The 21,845-nt window shown below is 34.9% G+C and overlaps 1 protein-coding gene across 4 annotated transcripts in view; it reads right to left on the reverse strand.

The window, feature by feature from the left end:
- Positions 1-21,845, reverse strand: part of BRAF (B-Raf proto-oncogene, serine/threonine kinase) — a 161,882-nt gene that overhangs the window by 28,826 nt on the left and 111,211 nt on the right. For all 4 annotated transcript variants that reach the window (XM_061198827.1, XM_061198825.1, XM_061198824.1 and 1 more), the window contains exons 9-13: positions 19,678-19,714; positions 15,843-15,979; positions 14,739-14,856; positions 12,514-12,598; positions 11,315-11,491 (exon numbers count right to left, since the gene is read on the reverse strand). In XM_061198827.1, coding sequence (XP_061054810.1) covers positions 11,315-11,491; positions 12,514-12,598; positions 14,739-14,856; positions 15,843-15,979; positions 19,678-19,714 — 554 coding nt within the window. The remainder of the gene's footprint in view (positions 1-11,314; positions 11,492-12,513; positions 12,599-14,738; positions 14,857-15,842; positions 15,980-19,677; positions 19,715-21,845) is intronic.

Below are 21,845 nucleotides of genomic sequence, written 5' to 3' on the forward strand. Positions count from 1 at the left end.
ATCATGAGAGATATTATTCAAATACCTTGCTGAAATTCAAATACTATGCCTACACCATCTGTAGGCGCAGGCATTTACCAGTCTAGTCTATTTATAAAAGCCTCAAGTATCTCTCACTCAAGTTTGCTGCTATTTTCTTGTATTTTCAACTATTTCTAAAACCAAATGACTGGCCTACACAGACATTAGCACTTCAGTCCTCTTTCATCTAATGCTACACAATTTCAAAAAAGTTCATCAGTCTTCACACAGCAAGCTAAACCTCTCCTCTGACACCAATAGAGAATTTAGCAGTTGACTGGACCGGTATGTGTGACGGTGGTGACAAGGTGTTATTTTATCCAAATACAGTTTCAAATTCTGGTCTCCCTTCTACTTTGTTGCCCTCCAAGCCCTCATAATCACAATGTGGAAAGTGAGCAAGACTGAAGGGAATGCCATTCTGCTACTCCTGCGTAGTCAGTAATCATTTACCACTTTAAAATAATTAAAATCCTTAATACATGGAGTTCACACATTTTTCAGTTGTGCTCTATAGTGGCCTAAATTCTATTTTTACTTAGATTTTTCAGTTTCTCTCGCGTTAAAAAAATCAAATTTATTGAGAGGTATAACTAGTATACAACACAAAATGCACCCAATTTTTATGCACAGTTTAAAGAGTTTTTCACAAACACATATATATACGCTTGTCTAAAGACCAACCACAATCAAGATGGATATCCATCACCCCTAGAAGTTTCTTCACACATTTCTGCAATTAATAACACCCACCCTAGGCTCAGGCAACCATTGATAATGATTTCTGTCACTAGCGATTAGTTTTGCCTTTTCTAGAATTTCACATAAACAAAAACATATGGATTCTTTTGCTCAGCATGATCCTGAGATTCACACACTGGCTGCATGCAGTATTAAAAGTGTACAGATATACCACAACTTACCCAGTTACCTGTCAGACATTTGGGTTGTTGTGTTCTTTGGCAATTATGAATAACATACTATAAACATTCATGCACAAATCTTTGTTGTTGACTTGTTTTCATTTCTTTTGGGGAAATCAGTAGGATTAGAATTGCTCATATGGTATTTTTAATTTTAATTTTAAAAGAAACTGCCAAAGTGGTTGTACCATTTAAGATCCTCATCAGCAATGTATAAGAATTCTGGTTACTCTGCATCCTTGCTAATAAACCTGGTATTGTTGGCTTTGATTATAAGCATTCTAGCGGGTGCGCAGTGGAACCTTGTCTATTTTAATGCCTAACATATTGAACATCTTTGCATTGCTTATTTGCCATTCTTTTATATTATTTAATAAATTACTCCAACCTTTTGCCCATTTTTTCATTGGGTAGTTTGTCTTATTACTTACTGAGTTGTAAGAGTTCTATATATGCTTTGGATACAATTCTTTCACCAGATAATGTATCTTGCAAACATTTTCTTCAAGACTGTGGCTTGTCTTTTCATTTTCTTAACAATGTCTTTCGAAAAGCAAAAGTTTTGAATTTTGATGAAGTCCAATTTACGAATTTTTTCTTCTACGGTTCTTAATTTTTGTGTCCTAAGAAATCTTTGCCTATCTTTGGGCTACAGTGATTTTCTCCTATGTTTCTTCTAGAAGTTTTAGATGTTGAGCATTTAGTCTTAGGTCTGTGATCCATTTTGAATGAATATTCATGCCTTGTATCAGGAAAGGGCTATTTATTTATCCTATATGGATATACAGTTGTCCCAGCAACATTTGTTGAAAGGACTATCCTTTCTCCATGAATTGCCCTAGCATCTTGGTTAAAAAAAAAAAAAGACAACTGACCATAGACATAATAGATATATTTGTAGGCTTTCTTTCCTGTTTTGTTGACTCACACGTCTATCCTTATGCCAGTATCACAGTGTCTTGATTACTGTGGCTTTATAGCAAGTTTTGAAATCTCACACTAAATGTCCTTCAACTTTGTTCTTTTTCAAAACTGTCTTGACTGTTCTAGCCACTGCATTTCCATATACACTTTAGGATCAACTTGTGAATTTCTACAAAAAATCCTGCTGAGACTTTGACTGGGACTGCACTGAACCTATAGATTCTATAGATCAATTTGGAAAGAACAGACATCTTAACAATATTGAGTTTTCTAGTCCATGAATATGATATTTGTATGTCTTTTTTGTTTCCTAGCTGGGACCTGCATTAGAGAGGGTATAATCCCTCTTTGGAAAATATTCTCATCATAGTTTCTTAAGTACAACACTGGCCTGAAGAGAATAAATGAGAATGTATTATAAACATGGAATATCATGATATTGATGGAATAGCAAAAACTATACTATTCTCTCTTTTTAAGTTCACTTCAAACATTCATAAGCCCAAATACATAAGATCAGAAGCATGATATTTGTTTATTTATAAGAGCAAGACAGCTCAATGTGGGAAAGGATAGATATTTGAACAAATGTTGCTGGGACAATTGGATACCCGTATGAGGAAAAAAAACCTTCAACCCTTACCTCATACCAATTTGAAGTGGGTTGAAGAACTAAAACTAAAAGCAAAAACTGTAAAACTTCTATAAGAAAACAAAGAATTACTATCACCCTCTTGTACACGTAAAGCATTTTCAAGTTCTCAGGATATTTTTACATCACTTGGTTTTATAACCTTTGTGTTTCTTTGTGAGGCAAGCAAAAAGGCAATAATTCCACTTATGCTGATGGGAAAACCAGAGCCCAGAGGACCTAAGTGACATGACCAGAGAGGCATAGTGGGAACGGCATGGGTTTTGAGTGTACAGATTTCACTTTGAATTCCAACTGTATCACTTACTAGCCATACGACCTTGGGTACATGACATAATTTCTCTAAGCTTTGGATTCCTAACCTGTAAAATGGAGATAATAATTATGTTCACCTTCATAGGTTCTTTCTTTCATTTATTTAACACATATTTATTGAAAGCCCACCATGTGCTAAGCAACAACTGTTCTAAGTCTTGGAGATAAGGCAGAAAATCCCTACCCTCAAGGGGCTTGCATTTTAGTATAGAAGATAGAAAATAAAAAAGATGCATGAGTAGAATATACTGTATTCTATAGGTGGGAGACAGAAAATGCTAAGTTGTAGGGGGTTGTAATTTTAGGCCAGGGAGGGCCTCTTTTCAAAGGACACTTTGGGTAAAGATTCAAAGGAGGGGAGGGAGTCATGCAGATACGGGATAAGAACACAGCAGGCAGAGGGACTAGCAAGGGCAAAGTCCTACAGCAGGTGTGTACTTCCCATGTTCTAAGAATGGCAAAGAAGGCAAACTGGCTTGGAACAGAAAGAGCAAGAGGGAGAAGAGTAGTGAATGAGCTGAGAGAGGTAGTAAAGTAGGCAGTGGGGGAGGGAGGGTTGTGGTGGTCGTCGCATTACAAGGACTATTATAAGGACTTTGGCTTCCTTTCTGCATGAAATGTGAAGACACTGGAGGAGCAGAAGAGCAACATAATCTGACCGAAGTCTTCAAAGGACCCCTCTGGCTGCTGTGCTGAGAGCAAACTGAAGGTGCGTAAGGGTGGAAGCAAGGCACTCATGCAGCCAAGAGATAACTGTGGCTTGAATCAGGGTGATAGCAGAATAGGTGATGAGAAGTTGTAAGAGTCTAGATACACTTTAAAGATAGAGCTAACAGGAGTTGATTAATAGATTGGTTGTATGGTATGAGAAAAAGAAAGGAGTCAAAAATTAAGTACAAAATGCCAGGCATAAGCAGCCTAAGAACAGAGTTGCCAGTTACTGAGATGAAAAGACTGTCGGAAGGGCAGGCTTGAGGAAAAAGATCAGGACCTCAGAATTAGACATGTTAAATTTGAGATGTCCATTAGACAATCAAGCGATGTTGAGCACACAGTTAGATATGACAGTCTGGAGTTCAGAGGAAATGAACTGGCTGGAGACTGGAATAGAAAAGGTAATTAAATGGTATTTTAACTCATGAAACTGGACGAGATTACCAAAGGAACATAATCCCTGGACTATTCCAATATTTAGAGAGGTTAAGGAGCTGAAAAAGAACTAGCTGAGAAGGAACAGATAGTAAGGAGAAGGAAAATCAGGAGAATATGATTTAAAGTAGTGCTTCTCAAACTTTAGTATGCATACAAATCACTTAGGGATCTTGTTAAAATGTAGTCTTCAATTCAGGAGATCTAGGGTGGTGCCTAAAATGTGTCACTTGAAAAGGCTCCCAGGTGGTAGAGTTTAAAGGATTAAGAAGAGGTTTCATGAAAAAGAGTGTGATCAAATGCATTATATATTTCTGATGGGTCAAAAAGATTGAGGACTGACTATTTAACCCTTGGATCTAGCAACATGGTAATTATCTTATTCAGAGATATTTCAGTGAAGTGTCAGGGGCAAAAAAGCCTGATTGGAGTGGAGTCCAAGACAACAGGGGAGGGAAGAAAATTAGAGAGTGCGTATCAACAACTCTGTTGAGAAGTTTTACTATAAAAGAAACACGAGGAATGAGGTGATAGCTTCAGAAGGAAGTGGGATCAAGGAAGGGACCGCCACAACTTTTTTATTATGAAAATTTTTAATCATAGAGAAAAATTAAAAGAAGAGTACAATAAATACCCTGGTGCCCTCTACCTAGGTTCAACAATTGTCAACATTCTTCCAAATGTGCATGATAAGAAAGATGTTTTAAAATGGGAGAAAATCCAGTAGAAAAGGAAAATCTGATGATGTACAGGAGAGAGCCACTCAAAAGATGTCAGTGAGTAAGAGAAAGGGGATGGAATCTAGTGCACAAAATTGAAGGATTGGCTTTTACTCTTAGTGATAAAACAGAAAAACTGAGCATGAATGTAGGTAGGTAGGTAGATATTGTGGTGGGTGCTTCTAATTTTCTTAATGAAATGGCAAGCAAGGTTATCAGCTGACAGTTGATACTACAGAGGTGTTGGAGAACTGAGGATAAAGGAAGTATGACAGTGTCTACGAGAGAGGAAGAGCAAAAAACCAGGGAAGGGAAAGTATGATTGCTGCATGGCATTAAGGGCCCACGTGAGGTGTTGAAAGGATTGACTAAACTGAAGAAGCAGAACAGTGTAGAGTTTAAGGAAATACACTCTGAAGCCAAAAGGCTTGCGGCAAGTCACTTGGCCTTTTAAACTGTAGTTTCTCCATCAGTAAGTAGGGGATAATAATAGGATCTACCTCACAGGGTTGTTGAGGATTAATTGAGATAGTATATATAAAGTACACAGAACAGTGTCTGGCACAAAGTATTATGTAATTGCTAAATATATCACTGTATATAAAAAACCACAAAACATAGTTGGTATAAAAAAAAGAGTGAGTTACTAGTAGTATCAGAGCTGGAGTCAGAACATAATATTTATTGATCAGTAAAGATGTCTAAAATAAGAGCAAGTAAAAAAAAAAGGTAAAACCAGTGTGATTCCATATTTAAAATGATTCCATATTTAAAATTCCATATTTAAAATGACTAAAATTTCTTTAGTTAACAAACCACTGTATACAGTATTAAAATACAGAATTCTGAAAAGATACACAATACTACACATCAAAACACTAATGGTACTTCTCTCTCAGTGGAGTATTGGTGCTTATTTATGTTTACATTTTCTAAATTTTCTATAATGATTATGTATTTCCTTATTAATGCCTTATATTTTGAAATTAAGAAAAACTGCAACAAAGGCTAATGTAGAAATCACTTATTCTCACCATACTTAACCCTGTTAAATTTTTACACATTTGCCTCCTGTCTTTTTAAAAAATTTATACCTGTAAAAAGGTTGTGAAAGTAAAACACAACTGTAGAATCTTTTTAATTAAAAGCCAGAAACCACAAGAATTTTATATAGGTAAAGCTAAAGCCCCTCTCTCCTTGATAACTATCCCCATCTTGACCCCTTTTTGCCATTCCTGGAGACAACAACTACTGAGCTTGGCATATACCTTCTAATCTTTGCTTTAATACTTCTACATACATATATGTAAGACTTAAAAAATATATATGTAATGTTTTGTTTTTAAAATTTTAAGTGGTCTCATGCTACAGCTTGCTTTTCTCATTGGACATATTGTAAAGCTGATGTTGATACATATATTATTCATTTCTGCTATATATTCTTTCCCTGCACATATGTGCCAAACTTTATCAGTCCTCTACTAATGGACACTTATGCTTCCAATTTTCCACTATTATATATTTTCCTGTAATACATCTCTTCCTAAACACATCTCTTGGAACAAAAGCTGGCGTTTCTTGGGAGTAGACCAGACACTTTACCTTTCAACAGATACTTCCAAAATGTCCCCAGGGTGGTTGGTTGCATCAGGGGTGTCCCAGTAAGCAATTCCCCTAACCTTTATCAACACTTAACTTTGCCAGAATTTAGGAATTTTGCCAATTCCAGTGGGTAAAACATAGTGTACTTTTAATTTGCATTGTTTGTGATTATCAGCATCCTCCTCTCAATTACTGTTTTTATCTACCAGAAAATGACATTTGCTATAATAATACTTCAATTAATTATAATTATTTTCAATCATTAATACACGTTCACCATCTTCTCAGCTTCAATTCATCCTTCTATCTTTCCTGTAACTAGGTTTACTTATGAGTAAAAGGAGGCATACGCTTCATTATTTTAAAAAGTAAATTGTGAGGATTTATCCCCAAATTATTTTTAATCACCTTATATACAGAATATAACACTCCTGTGAGTAAACAACAGACCAGAACCTTTTCTTTGTGCCTCCTTGATTTAACATTTAGTCAATTTTCTAATAAAGCTAAATTTAAAATTATAAACAAATATTAGACTGAAATGAAAAGTCCTGCAAAGAAACAGCACGATAGACTGACGAGCCCTGAAATTTCTTTAGTTAACATTATTCTTTAAAATACCCTGGCCCTTAGGCTGAATCAATGACTATCAGGTGAGAAGATGATAAACATACTACATGAACCCTGATTCCTAAGAGTGAGTCTTTAATTATCTACCACTAGAATAGCTCTGCTCTCTTAAAGTTAACCTAGGAATCAGAAATGATCTTTTACTGAAGAGAGAGAACAGAACCACACAGGAGAAATGTCACTCATTCACCATGTGCTTATATTCTATAATCCAATAAAGGTGACATATTTGAAAGTCCCAATGATTCAACCTTCCTAATTACTAAAGTTTTTATCTTATGAATGACTGTGACCTTCGTACTTTATACAATGAGATAGGATGCTCTTATTCTGCTTATACCCTGTTGACTTTAGAGTCAATTTTGCAAAGTAGAAAAGATCACTTTCAGCAGCATCTGGAAATCATACAGGGGGCAGACTATTTTGAAATGAGGGCTGTGCAGAAGTACATCATTAAGCAGCTATTTAAATAGTCTATGGAGTTACTGGTCAGCTACATCTAGCCTGTTCTGTTCTTTGTGAAATGATGGTGGAAGACAAGGGAAGAGGAACCCGACATTTAAAAGTTTAATAATTGCAAGGAAAGTAATTTCCAGTGTACTGTAAATATCAGCATTTTAACATTTTAAATTGTTATCTGAATGTTCCTTATAAAGCATCTGTTCTTGTTTCATAGATAGAAAATCTTCTTTTATCTCTGAGAAAACTGATAGGGTTTTTTTGGGGGAGTGGGCATCTCTTCTTGCATTGTGTTTGTTTATTCCTAGTTGCCTTTTCCCCCATTTGTTCTCTCTCACTGGCATCAGAGACTTTCCCTCTGATGTCTGGTAATTGAGAGATAATTTGTCTTTACTCAGATTGAGACTAAAAGGCTACGGAAAGCTTTGAGCATACAGATGGGCTTCTTGTTTTTGAACTCCCATGTACTCCCATCTAGGTGGAATCCCTGATATCACTACCTTTGGGTCTTTACTCTTGGCTGATAAGATTCCTCAGACAAAACTCTTCCAATCTCCTGCCTGAAGGGGAAGGTTTGGCTGCCAGCAGTCCGGGAAGCAAATGAAAAGAGAGTACTGGGGAACTCTCTGTTCATCACTCAGTAAGCAGTCACTCACCCCCCCCATCCCCCGCCAATTTCCCCCTATGTCCTGGGTCCAGAGAGTTTCTCCCCTCTCCAGAGAATACATTTCCAGTGTACTGCCAGGGTAGGGATGGGGTATCTACCCAGTAGCACAGAGCAGGAGAAGGGATTTAGAGAAACATTTCAGACAGGCCTTTTCATTTATGTACTCTTCCTCCTCCAGAGATAACCTCACAGTGCCAATTCTTGAGACTTGAGAATTCTGTGGTACAAATCAGGTTGGTTTCCATTTTTCCACAGTCAGTTAATAATTTAGTTTTTTTGGGTGTACTATGTCCATTATCACTTCTCCATCTGCTTTCTAGCTTCTAAAATGTTACTGCTATTCTTTTCTTCCTCTCTGTTTTCTCCATCTTTATATGTTCATGGTTCAAAACAATTTTCATTATTATAGTTTTGGTGGTGTTTCAAGAGAGCAAAAACCTGTCACCTTAACCTGAAAATCACATAGCCACTTTAATAAGAGGATTTGCAATCTGCCAAAGCCTTCAGAAACTAAAGATGTGTTGGTACATTTAACCCCAGTTGTATATATTGTCTTATAAAGAACCAAAGGGAATTGTATCTTCTTTGGTTAAATTTAAGCTGGTAATAAAAAATATAATCTGTTAGAAGGCTTACATTTTATAATTAATACTTTTTCAGCTATTAAAATATAGGATAAACTGACGGGATGATCTACATTCATAGCCAGACATACTCATCATATAGTAAGTGTTACTTAAAAATGTAAGCAAAGTATTTTAGAGAAATTAATTGACTGTAAAACTTTATACTTATCGATCCCAAACTGTAAAGTAAGGGGAAAATATTGCCTCTTAACTAACTATTCCCCAGACCACAGAACGATTCCAAGTTGATAGTGTTCTTCTCTCCTGTCACTTCTTACCTTAATCGACACTGGCACTTCACTGCCTCATTACTGTTTCTAAAACAATTTTTAATACTATTCTCTGTTGCCTCTGTGTATAGCAAAAGCATTTTCCCTTCTGTTATTCTTTTATTACTTCTTTGACTATTTTTCCTTTTCTTGACATTTCTCAGTTTTGGTATGACAAGGATGTGACTGCTTTCTCTTCTGGAAGGTAAACCTATCAATAATATGCAGTTGTTTTTAAATTTTTGTAATATGTATCTATCATAGGCCAGGCCTTGTTCTAGGCATTAGAGATAAAACAATGAACAAAACAAGACCCCTGCTCTTGTACAGCTTGTATTCTAGTGGGGATGACAGACAATAAACAAATATGTTATATGGAATTGGGTGTTAAAAACAAGAATGGGGTATAGAGTGACAGAGTGGGGCAGGAAAATGTTATATAAGGTGATCAGAGAAGGCTTCCTTTAAAAGGCAACATTTGAACAGAGACATAAGAGAGAAGCTCTATGAATATTTGTGTCATGAGTACTTATCCCCAAAAGAAAATAACAAGTACAAAGGCCCTGAGGAAAGAGCATGCTTGGCCTGCTGAAGAAACAGCAAAGAGACTGGTGGGGTGGGAGCAGAACAAGCTTTGTTTCTCTCTCAATGTTTACCATTCTGGCCAAGGTTTACTCTTTGCAAGATTTTTTTTAAAATTAATTAATTAATTAATTAATTGGCTGCGTTGGGTCTTCATTGCTGTGCGTGCGGGCTTTCTCTAGTTGCCGCGAGCAGGGGCTACTCTTCGTTGCGGTGCACGGGCTTCTCATTGTGGTGGCTTGTCTTGTTGCGGCGTGCAGGCTCTAGGTGCGCGGCCTTCACTAGTTGCGGCACGTGGGCTCAGTAGTTGTGGCTCGCGGGCTCTAGAGCGCAGGCTCAGTAGCTGTGGCCCATAGGCTTAGTTGCTCCGCGGCATGTGGGATCCTCCCAGAACAGGGCTCAAACCCGTGTCTCCTGCATTGGCAGGCGGATTCTTAACCACTGTGCCACCAGGGAAGTCCCTCTTTGCAAGATTTTAATATAATCTTTCAGATTTGAACAGATTCAGATTCAGATTCAGAGGTGGGATTGTTTTTAAGTCTACTGGATAAGTGGTAATGTTATTGAATAAGGTAATAATTTGCTGCAATAAGGATTTTGGCTGAATACAGGTTTATAAACAATCTAAATTACAGATATATTGTCTAGTTTTGAGACAGAGAGGGTAGGACAGTGGTAAGATTTAACAGCTAGATCTGGTTTTGAGTCTTGGTTCTATGCTTATTTGCCATAAATGATCCTGAGTCACAGTTTTCGGCATTAGTACACGTATACTCTTTTACCTTTTTTATTCTAATTTTATAATGTAAAAGCAGTATAGTGGTTATAGTGGTTACGGGGAAAGAATAATGGTTTGGGAGTCAAAAATTCTGAGTTAAACACCTTTGCTGCTGCTTATTAAATGTGGAGTCTAGACAAGTCATTTAGAAGCCTCAGTTTCCTTATCTGTAAACATAAAATAAAAATATCTACTTCATAACATTATGAAGATTAAATGACATAATTGCCTATGCATGTGAAAGCCATTTGTAGACTATAAAATGTTAAATTAACTTAAGACACATGCATATTTTTAAACTACCTATGGAACTTTCAAACATATTTTACTCAAATTTTTTCATCTAACTGCTTTCAAAATTTATTTAATTTTACCTTTTGATTTACCTGTTTATTTGTACTTGCATGCAAAATTTATCCTTCATAGTCAGTTTCCTATTTTGGCTCATGATAAATTTTATAGAGTAACTTTTTATCTTTTAAATTACACAGCAAAATTCAATGGATATGAACAAGTCAACTTGAAATCCTCAAAAAGGATCAAAATGTGGACTTTCATTTTGCTTTACTTTTACTTTATTTCACGCAGATGATCATTTTGCAATAGAAAATATGGGTACATGGAAAAAATAATTTGAAAGGATAACTAACAATCATTTTATATACTTCAATAACTGTTAATGACTTTTTAGTGGGTTTTTTTTTTTGGCCTATTTTTGTCTTTTGAGCCCTTATTGCTTAGCTAAATTACAGCATGCTAAACATAAATTTGTAGTCACATATTTATTATCAAATATTTGATATATGTTTTGAAGACTATACCAGCGAGAGACTATTTTGTTTCTTAATATCATATTGCTAGCCATTAGTTAGAAGTGTCTACATGCTGCTGGACAGTAACTGAAGATGTAAGTCAAAAGAATAATAGCTAAAACCTTTAAACTGTCCTCAATGGTCTTCAAAAGTAACTTACAAGAGATTTAACAGAATGGAACTTACTCCATGCCCTGTGCAGTCTGCCGTGCAATATCTATAAGTTTGATCATCTCGAATTTGGTCTCAATGATGTGGAGATGATGATATAAGCTGGAGCCCTCACACCACTGGGTAACAATAGCCAGTTGTGGCTTTGTTGAATAACCCATGAAGAGTAGGATATTCACATGTCGAGTTTTCCTGTAAAAAGAAATGTGACAGTAAATAGTAAATGTTGATAAACTTTAGCAAATGTTAAAAAAGAGGGCCGAAGCAGTCTACTTATTAATAAGATGTTGTCAGAAAAAGGTATTTTTAAAAAAGCCAACAGAAGGATAAATTTAGATGAGACTTTAGGAATTGTCTAGTCTAACATCCTACCCTTTTCATAAACATCTTTTTTAGTATACCTCATAGACAGGCAACTAGAGATTCCTTAAATACCTTCAATTATGGGAAGTTTATCACTGAGACTGTAGCCTGTTCCCGCTACTCTTTTTCTTTCTTTCTTTTTTAAATTTTTTTGGTTGTGCTGCACGGCATGTGGGATCTTAGTTCCTCAACCAGGGATCGAACCTGTGCCCCCTGCAGTGGAAGTTCGCAGTCCTAACCACTGGACCACCAGGGAAGTCCCCTCTTTTTTTTCTTTTAAAGTGGTTCTAGTATTAGTAAAAGTTTAGGTTGAGAAAAAATCATTTTCCTACAACTTCCGCCACTGGATTCCCTGTTCTGCTCTCTGCAATGAAACAGAGTAAGTTTATACCCTCTTGAACGTAACAGCCTTCTATGGACCCAAATATTCTCAGTTCTGTTGACTATTTTCTCCCTAAGTTATAGTTCCAGAATCCTCCCCATCTAAGTTGTCCTTGCCTGGACACATTCTAGTTTGTTAATTTTCCTCAAGTTCCAGGGCTTGATACAATCTCTAAATGTGTTCTGATAAGCTTAGAATTTTGAGAGCATTGTCTCCATAAGTGGAAGTATTACTTCTCGTGATCAGAACACTATATTTCCATTAATTCACTCTAGGATTACTATTTCTATAAGCTGTACCATATAATATTGCATACCACTTAAAAGAATACAGTTAAAGACAAAATATACTCAGACAAACTTTGTTTTATTCATTTTAAGTAAATCTGTAAAGCTAACAGTGGCTACCACTGGAAAACACAAGTTGATCAAGATAACTTCTCTGGAAAACGTGATTCACACAAGCTCACCTGAGTACTCCTACTTCATTTTTGAAGGCCTGTAACTGCTGAGGTGTGGGTGCTGTCACATTCAACATTTTCACTGCCACATCACCTAAAAGGTAATTGCCATTCCAAATGTCATTCCAATTTTTAAAATTTAAAAATATAAAAAAATCTAGGGTATTTTCACTAATTACCACGGCCTTAAAAATATACCATTATAAAACTGCAAATAAATTATACCTTAACTTCTTAAACTGCATTAATTTTCTAAGGATAAAAACTAAACTAACAATAATATTCCTATACTAGTATTTCAAAATACCAATCCAAAAAAACAGCCAATCTCATTTTTCCCCTGGAAATTTAGTTTAACCAATTAAACACCCATGATATTTTCCTAGTTATTTAACAAAACTAAATTAGACACATTCACTAACTGAATGTTAAAACTGCAGTTGACAGGCCCAATGGAACTTGGCTGAAATAGAAAACTGCAGACTTCTTTATCAGAGTATTTAACACCTTTTCAAATCCATGGATCACCTGTTGCTTTTTACTTAGGAAAATTATTTAAAAAACACAAAACTGTATGTGAAACAGGTACAATTCTTACACGTTGCCAAAGGGTGTATAAATTGGTACAACCACTTGAAACACTGTTGGCAGTACCTACTACGGGCCCCACAATTATTTCCTAGGTATATACCAACCAACTTGGACACATGTGTTCACCAAACGACAGGTACTAAGAATACTCATAGAAGCAGCATCCATAATCACCCCAAACTGGAAACTATTCAAATGTTCATCACACAGTAGATAGTCATGCTACAGTCACACAATGAACACTATATAGAGAATGAATAACCTACAACTACATACAATAATATAGATGAATCTTATAAACAATATTGAGTAAAAAGGACCAGATACAAAGGAGTACATCCTGTATTATTTCTGTTTAGGTCAGGACAGTGGTTACCCTTGGGGGCAGAGGGCATAAAGAAGACTTCTAGAGTGCTGGTAATGTCCTGTTTATTGAACAGTGTGTTGACTTTGTGAAATTTTAGCTACTTGTACACTTATGTGTACTTTTTTGCATGTATATTTCAATATAATTAAACTAACTTACTGATTTTTCCTGATTATCAAATAAAGTGCTTATAGTAAAAAAAAAATCAAACTTAAAATTAAAAAATTAAACATTTTGAAAGCAAAAGGAATAAAATTAAAATCTCCCATAATCATGTCACTCTGAAATGACCATTGTTATTAACCTACTGATGTATACCCTACTAGGCTTTTATATGTATGCAGTATAAATATTTATAAATACATATGAAAAAGGCAACCTAAAAAGATATATACTAAAATACTGATGGTCATCTAAAAAATTATGTTATATATATTTATATGTAGCATCATAATATGGGATATTATACATGCTGCTTTTAAAATATACCACATACACCTTTCCATAAAATAGACATCTACCATACCATTTTAATTTCTATATAATCATATATGGAGGTTATCAATTTATTTACTCCTTCCTCTATTAATGAGCACTTAAGTTATTTCCATTTTTCATTAATATCAAATCTCTAATGAATATACTTGCATACACATGTTTGTTCCTGTTCTACAAATGGAATTGTTGGCTCTATATATATATTGCCAAACTGCCGTCCAGAAAATTCATAGCAATTTATGTTTCCACCAGCAGCATTACAATCACAACTCTAAATATAATCAATTAAAAAAAAAAACTTTGTCCATTTGATTATCTTTTCAAAGAAAGATAAGTCATTTGAGAGGCAATAATGATTTCTATTTTTTGAATTTGTAATTCTTTCACAACTAGTGAGACTGAACATTTTTTATATGTTTACTGCCCAGTCTTTCCTTCGGTAAGTACTCTTTTTGTATGTTTACTTGTGGTTTATAATACAAATAAAATTACCAGCAGAAAGACTTATAAAAATAAAAACAAATCTTGGGGACTAGCTCATCTGGAGGATTATCATCTTTAAAAATTATTACTGTAGTATAATGATTAAACTTCTGGCTGCTGTGAATCCAGTTTTTATTTCCCATAATTTCTGTTATAAACCTTTGGAGGACTCTTGCATCTGATCAAAATTACCTTAATGATGCAAACAGTGAATACTCCCTTTGATATTTTTTTATAAAAGTTATTATATTCTATTATTATAATTTGTGACAAGGTCACTGTATTACATACATACCATGCCACTTTCCCTTGTAGACTGTCCCAAATGACCCGGATCCAATTCTTTGTCCCACCGTGATCTGCCCATCAGGAATCTCCCAATCGTCACTTGAATCCCGTCTACCAAGTGTTTTCTTGATAAAAATAGTGCAAAAGTCAAGCCAAGGCAAACAAAAAAGGAAAATCTTATGCTTCACACTAAGTACATTTCCCTATTCCTGAAAGGGACATAAGTTAGGAAGAGAGCAAGAACTTTGGAAAAAACAACAAAAAAAACCCATACTCTAGAGGAATAATAGAAGGATGATTCTTACAATATAGAACTTAAGTTTAAGACCTAAGTCAGTATTAGGGTGGAAATAGTTTATTAAAAAATAAAAATTATTTATTGGGTATGAGCAGAAATGTTACTGTTATTAAATTTTATTATTAAAATCAATAAAATAAAGCGGCTTTTTTATCATTTGGAAGACTACTAGGAGCAAGATAAGTGCTATACGTTTGTGACTAGTTTTGGCTCCAAAGGCCAAAAAGTTAAGTTAACGTACTATGGCTGTTGATAATCTAATTACTTTCTCCCAGTCAGTGCTAAATTTCCTCATATATCTTATCTGACCCAATCTCTCTCAAAAAAAATTATCAACATATACAATCACTTTGGGATGATAAAGGACCCACATATCCAACATATACTATTGCTAAAATGATTAGTTTTTAATATAGATTTAATTTACAGCAGACAGTCAATTTTTCATTAGGGAAGAATGTCCTTTGGTAGATATTTGTATTTCAGACCAACTCTTTAGAACATACATGCCTAATCATGCCTCCTAAAATACTAGCTTACTCTCTTTCCATAGTTTAGAAACAGAACACTATTCCTGCTCTTCCAAAACTGCCTTTTACTCAATTATATTAGAGTTGAGAGCAAAAATGAGTGTTGTGTTTTGTTTTTAAGTGAAAAACTATCAGCTCTTAAATTTATTTGATTATGGGAATTCTGTGTCAAATATGGACATATATGCCACTATATATCATATATCTAAAAGGTGACAATACATTTGCCTATGACTTCTAAGAAGACAGAACTTAGAGGAAAAAAGATATCATATACTCTCACCATTCGATTCCTGTCTTCTGAGGATGAAGATGACTTCCTTTCTCGCTGAGGTCCTGGAGATTTCTGTAATGCTTTCACATTAGTGAGTGAGCCAGGTAATGAGGCAGGGGGCGTGGCAGATAAACCTGTGGTTGATCCTAAGTTAGTGAAAGGAAAATGTATCTATTAAAGGAGGATCAAGTACATTAGCTTATTGGGGGCAGAGGGTAGAGGGAGATTTAGACTTATTTTTAAAATGCAGTATATGTTCTAATACAGACCATTTGGAAAGGACAGGCAAAAAAGGAGCCTCAATTTGTGACTAGCTTTAAATTAAAAAACTATAATTTCTTTTAGTTTTATACTTTTAGCTTTCTGGTCAATTTCATGACCTTTAAAACGTCTGATTACAGATATATACTTTGTTTATTGGTGCAGAGTCTAGGAGAAAAATAATCTTTTTAAAATAAGAGATAAACACTAAAAAATACTCCCAAGTTTTTTCTTTGATCAAAAAACAAGAAGCAAAATCAACTTAAAAGTGAATATAAAAAATAAACTTTAAATTATGTTACCTTAACAGCTTATCAATAAAAAAAAAAGATAGAAATTCCCCAAATGGAAACATATTCTAATAACGGCCATAATGTTGACATTACCTGGCTCTTTCATATTAGCCACTAAAATTTTTAAAAATCCTATACTACATACTATACTATTTAAGAGTGAGAGATACTGGTCACTTTCATTGGTTCCTGGAGGCTTATTTTGCTAAACAAAGATGAATTTTACCTGCATAACAAAGTTAATGCAAACAAAGCCAAGCAGGTTTCTCAAGACTTTCTGAAAAATCTCTGCCTATAAAATGAGGGCAAGGTAAGTGCTATGGCCTCTCAGCCAAGTTACTACAAATGGAAAAATTCTATCAGCCAAATGAGTCCAAGGGGTACACTCTTTGAAAATGGACTCAGTTGGCAGGGTTGCATACCTTTCTGATGGATATTTTTCCAAATGCTGATTGAGCAAAAATCCCAATTCATGTACAGAAAGCACCTGGTTCAGAGGGGTTCAGGGCAATGACTCCTAGTGGGGCCTGAGTATAGCTAAGTAGGACTGAGATGTCAGGTAATGTTTGCACATACAGAACAAAAAGACTTCAATTTTTTAAAAAAGTAGATAACTATTCTCTAGTTAAAAAGTCACTATCTTTCAAAGAACAAGGATCAGAATACTAATGGCAACATTTAAATGTTAAAACTGTGTAGAACTTTTCTCATTACTACACCACATATGTCATCATGTGGAATTTCCATGACCTCACATGCAATTTTCTAAAAGAAAATGGTAACTGGAATGTCTATTAATTAGAGCACAATCCACATTCTGCCTTCCACTGATAATTTTCAACATCATAAAGCCTTAACTGCTTACCCAGGCTTCACAATTCTGATCTACTCAGTGCTGTATTGTATCACTTACTTTAATTACACTACTCAGTACTCTATAACTTCCAGCCCATTCCATGGATTTTCTGAGAAAGTTGGGCTGAGAGAGCAAAAATCTGAAATGCCACCATTACATTCAGAATAAGTTAAAAGACACTGACTAGCAAAAGCCAGTAAATATAATTCATTAAAAATATTTACAGCAAGAAACCCATCTAAATTTTGACTTAAATTTTTAAAAATCAGTTTAACCAATAATTAAAGGATGGAAAGATAAAATGTGAGTGAAATTATACTGCTAACTTTTTCCTCACATGAGGGCATAACTGAAAGTATAAATCCTAATTTTCTGAAGTGTGCTAAAATACCCCAAATATATTACAAATCTTTAAGTTCCCTACCTTTGATATAAAATATACATGTCCTACGTTTTAAAAAAAAGGACACATATTACAGAAAAATAAAGCGAAAAGTCTAGTAAGAACTCATAATAGGGATTTCCACTTTTTTTAAAAACCAAAAAAATTGATAACCATTATTAGCAGCCATCAAGGTTATCACCTAAATGGATTAAAGTAAAATAAATTCAGCTTGAAGAAGCCCCTCCCCACATTATTTACTGTCACCCACTGAGTTTAAGAAATTATCAAGACCAAAAAGTAAGTAATATAACAAAAAACAAGATGGAAATCTCAGCTCAGAATTTTCTTGCTTTTAAAAATTTATGACAGACAGCATACAGGAAGCTTGTGGTGGTGAGTATGTGTGAGAAGCACATTCAGGGCATTCCAGCCAGGCCAAGCAGAAATTTAGTACTGAAAACTCTCACACTTACAAACACACACTGTGAGGGTGAGGCACAAACAGTATCTGTTGTTTATATTTAGTTTGCTTTGGGTGAAAACAAGAAAGAAGAGCCCAACTACCTCTGAACACTGGGCCAGGCTCAAAATCAAACACTATTTCACTGGGGACAGAGTGTAGGAGGGGACTGGGAGTCCGGGATTGGTATTTCCGAAGACAGCGCATCAGCTGGTTCAAAGGGGCTGTTAGAAGAAAAAGAGAGGGGCAGGCAAACACAGGAAGACAGACACACAGAAGAAATGAAAGAAGTCACGGGGAATAAATGAGTTGAAGCCTGCTTCACAAAATAATTCTGGATGTCTAAAAAATCTGCTTATTTTCATAAAATTCCAATGATTCTTTATAAAGTGATTCACAAAAAGGATAAGAAATGGCATTTGATTTTTGGTACTAAGCAGGCAATTTTTCTGACTAAGTTAACTCTGTGATGCTAACATGATGGCAACATTTAAATGCTGGATGTATTGGGCAAAATTATCAAAAGCCACAGCTATTAAGACATATGAAAGTCAAACTGGAAGCAACATTAATTGGTGGGTTCATGGAATAACAAACAGGAAAAAAAAAAAAAACTTTTATAACTATGTGCTATAGTAAATACTAAGTCCAGAGTACATAACGCAGGCTTATTATTTTGGTAGGTCCACAGGTATATATAAATATTACAACAAAAGATGGTTTACTCAATGTTTATTCAACATAAAGTATCTTTGAGTCTGGGCTTAGATATTTTGAATATAAAGTAGGTCACAGTGAAGAGACCAACTCTAAACAAGATATGCAGGTATTGTAGGGCTTCCTTATTAAATAGAAGACAGCTGAAGAGGTAAGCATAAAGGACCACCTGGAAGAAAACGTCAAGATAGTTTCAAACACCATCTCTTAGAAAAATCTTATGGGGGTAAAATCTTACTTAAAAAGTATTTTCTAAAGTAATGTTTTGCTATGCTCCCAATTTTCACTGTGTGCTAGAGTGAACATCTGATGAAAATTCTGTAAGAAATCTCAATTCAGTTTCTCATTTGCTTATTTTATTTACTGGACTAGTAAAAGGGGAACTAGGCTTTTCTATTAGGGGTCCATGCTATAAAGTATATATTCCAAAGCCTTCTAGAAAGCTGAAGGGAAGTGGCTGACAATGTCTAACAAACTGACAAGTTGTAGCAGGCAACCCCAGGGATTCTCCCCAAGAATGATGTAGGGAGTCAAGTTTTAACTGGTTGTAAGCTCAATCTTTAAGTATTAGTGGAGGTGGTTAGGAATAAAGTGGGTAAAATAATTAAGGATCTCTCCTTGACAACATCTAAAAAACTGTAGACAGTACATTTAAGACTCCCTTTTATGTCCTTTTTCTCCGGCTATGAATTAGTTAAAATTTTATTAGAGATAAATGATAAATACTAAAGAAAAGCAAACAATTTTTGGTTTTTCTCTGCACATTTTTCTCTGTGTCTGTGTTTCATGAAAGAAGCAAATATAAAGGAGACAAGCAGCAAAGCAATTGCATTTTTCCCTGATTTTTTTTTTTAATTGAAATCACTACTTACCTCCATCACTACGAAACCCTTGGTCTCTAATCAAGTCCTACAAATAAATAGTAATGTATATTTAATCAAAGCATATGGTAAGAAAGTAATAACATTTTATTTTCCACTAAGCATTCACAGAAAGGTTAATTCAAAATAATACCTGCCTTATAAATTACTTCACGAAACAGAAAGAATATGGAATTAGCTAGTGAACATGATAAAATAAAAAATTTGAAGCACTCGCCAACCTAACCCTAGATTGAAGGGATTATTAGTCCTGACGAAATGTTGAAATCCATTTCAGGCCATTCAAAACCAATGGCTGCATTAATTCTTAAAAAAAATTCTACTGGCACATATTAAGAGCCATAAAATGTTCATACCCTTTGATCCTGTAATTCCACTTCTGGGAATTTTTCCTAAGGAAATAATTCAGAAGAAAAAATGATATGCACAAAGATGTTTAGTGCAACATTATCCATTATACTAAAAAACCAGAATTTATTTCCCTATTTTAGGCATATTGACATATTGGTTAACTAAATTATAGTGCATCAATTTAGTAAGTATTATGTAGCTACTAAAACAATTATGAAGCTTGACTCATGAAACATGTTTACAATAAAAAAGAATACAAAATTAAATGTACACTGACACAATTATAAAAATATAAATGTGTAAGGACACACTAGAAGGGGAAAAAAAATTTGTCTTTATTATTAAAATACAGCTTTTTACAACAGACAACGTGGTGGGGCAGGGCAGTGGGTGAAGAGCCTACTGGCAATGCAATGCAATTTGGACCCTGACAGACAGAACTTAATCTACCCAGTATAACTTAAATATGAGGTCTCTAAATAAGCTCAAAGTCTCTTTGCAAATAGGCAGCTTTTCGTTTATAGGCTAAAACAAAGAGCACATTCTTTACAGATGGTATTTCTGTCATGTTCAGTGTATTATATAAAGCCTTTAACATTTTCTACAGAATAATCAACAAATACTCATATCTCCAAATAAGATGCTAAATGTTAGGGGTTGTGTGACTATCAATAAATATAAAAAATCATGGTGGTCTCACTAACTTTGTGTTCTTGAGAGCTTATAATCTAAGTGTAAGAAAGATATACACACACAGAAATTATGTGATATAAGAATAAGAGCTTAAGAAAACAATAAAAAAGGTGCCAAAGTTGCTTAGTTAATTGCCAAATAAATAGTATGGGTGAAAAGATTCTTCATGCTACGTAAGTTCAAAGGATAAATAAATAACTATAGAACTTGGCCACTGGTGAAGCATTTGAAGAAGATGATCTAAGTGTTGGGGTTTGAGGGGTAGACAGGAATGCAGAAAAGAAAAGCAGAGGGGGACTTCCCTGGTGGTCCAGTGGTTAGGACTCCGCACTTCCACTGCCGTGGCCCGGGTTCAATCCCTGGTCGGGGAACTAAGATCCTGCAAGCTGACAGGCGCAGCAAAAAAAAAAAAAAAGTCTTCTAGACAACCTACTGCTAATAACCACCATAAACTTATATTTTCCAATCTCAAATATGTTCTTAAAGCTCCTTGACAATCTTTATCTATGTGACCTAGGTTAAATAGGATCTTCTAGTATTCCAATACTGGCTATTTCAAACTTTTTGCCAATCTCCTATGGGGTTCCTTTCTTACTTATATCTCTTCCCTTTTTTAGCATGACAGAGAAAACAGAAACTATCAAAGAACATTCTGTTCTGCCTCTATATCTACAAACATTTGTATAATTATATTAGCTATAATTTTTGAATTCTTATTTTGTGCCAAGAACAATAAGCATTTTCAAATCACTACAAGGGGTAGACACTATAGGCCTCAAGGTTAAGTCATCTGCCCATGGTCATACTGCCTGTAAAGAGCTGCGGAGCTAGCTATGTTCATCTTTAATTCCTCATAGCCTCTGAGGAACATCACTTCCAAGTTCAAGGAATTTTACTACCTCAGTTATTCTTTCTTGTTATTTTTTAACCTCTCTCTTCACTTGCTTCTTCCCCTGAAGTTACAAATATGCTCAAGTCTCTGCTTCAATCTATGGCCCTTTCATCATTCCTTTATAGCCAAGCTTCTCAAAATTGGCACTTAATCCCACATCTTTAACTGGTTTTGCTATCCTCCAATAGTCCTCTAAAACAGCTCTCAATGAAGTAAAAATGAC

This window comes from Eubalaena glacialis, chromosome 8 (genome assembly GCF_028564815.1).
Source record: "Eubalaena glacialis isolate mEubGla1 chromosome 8, mEubGla1.1.hap2.+ XY, whole genome shotgun sequence".
Classification (NCBI taxonomy): Eukaryota; Metazoa; Chordata; class Mammalia; order Artiodactyla; family Balaenidae; genus Eubalaena; species Eubalaena glacialis.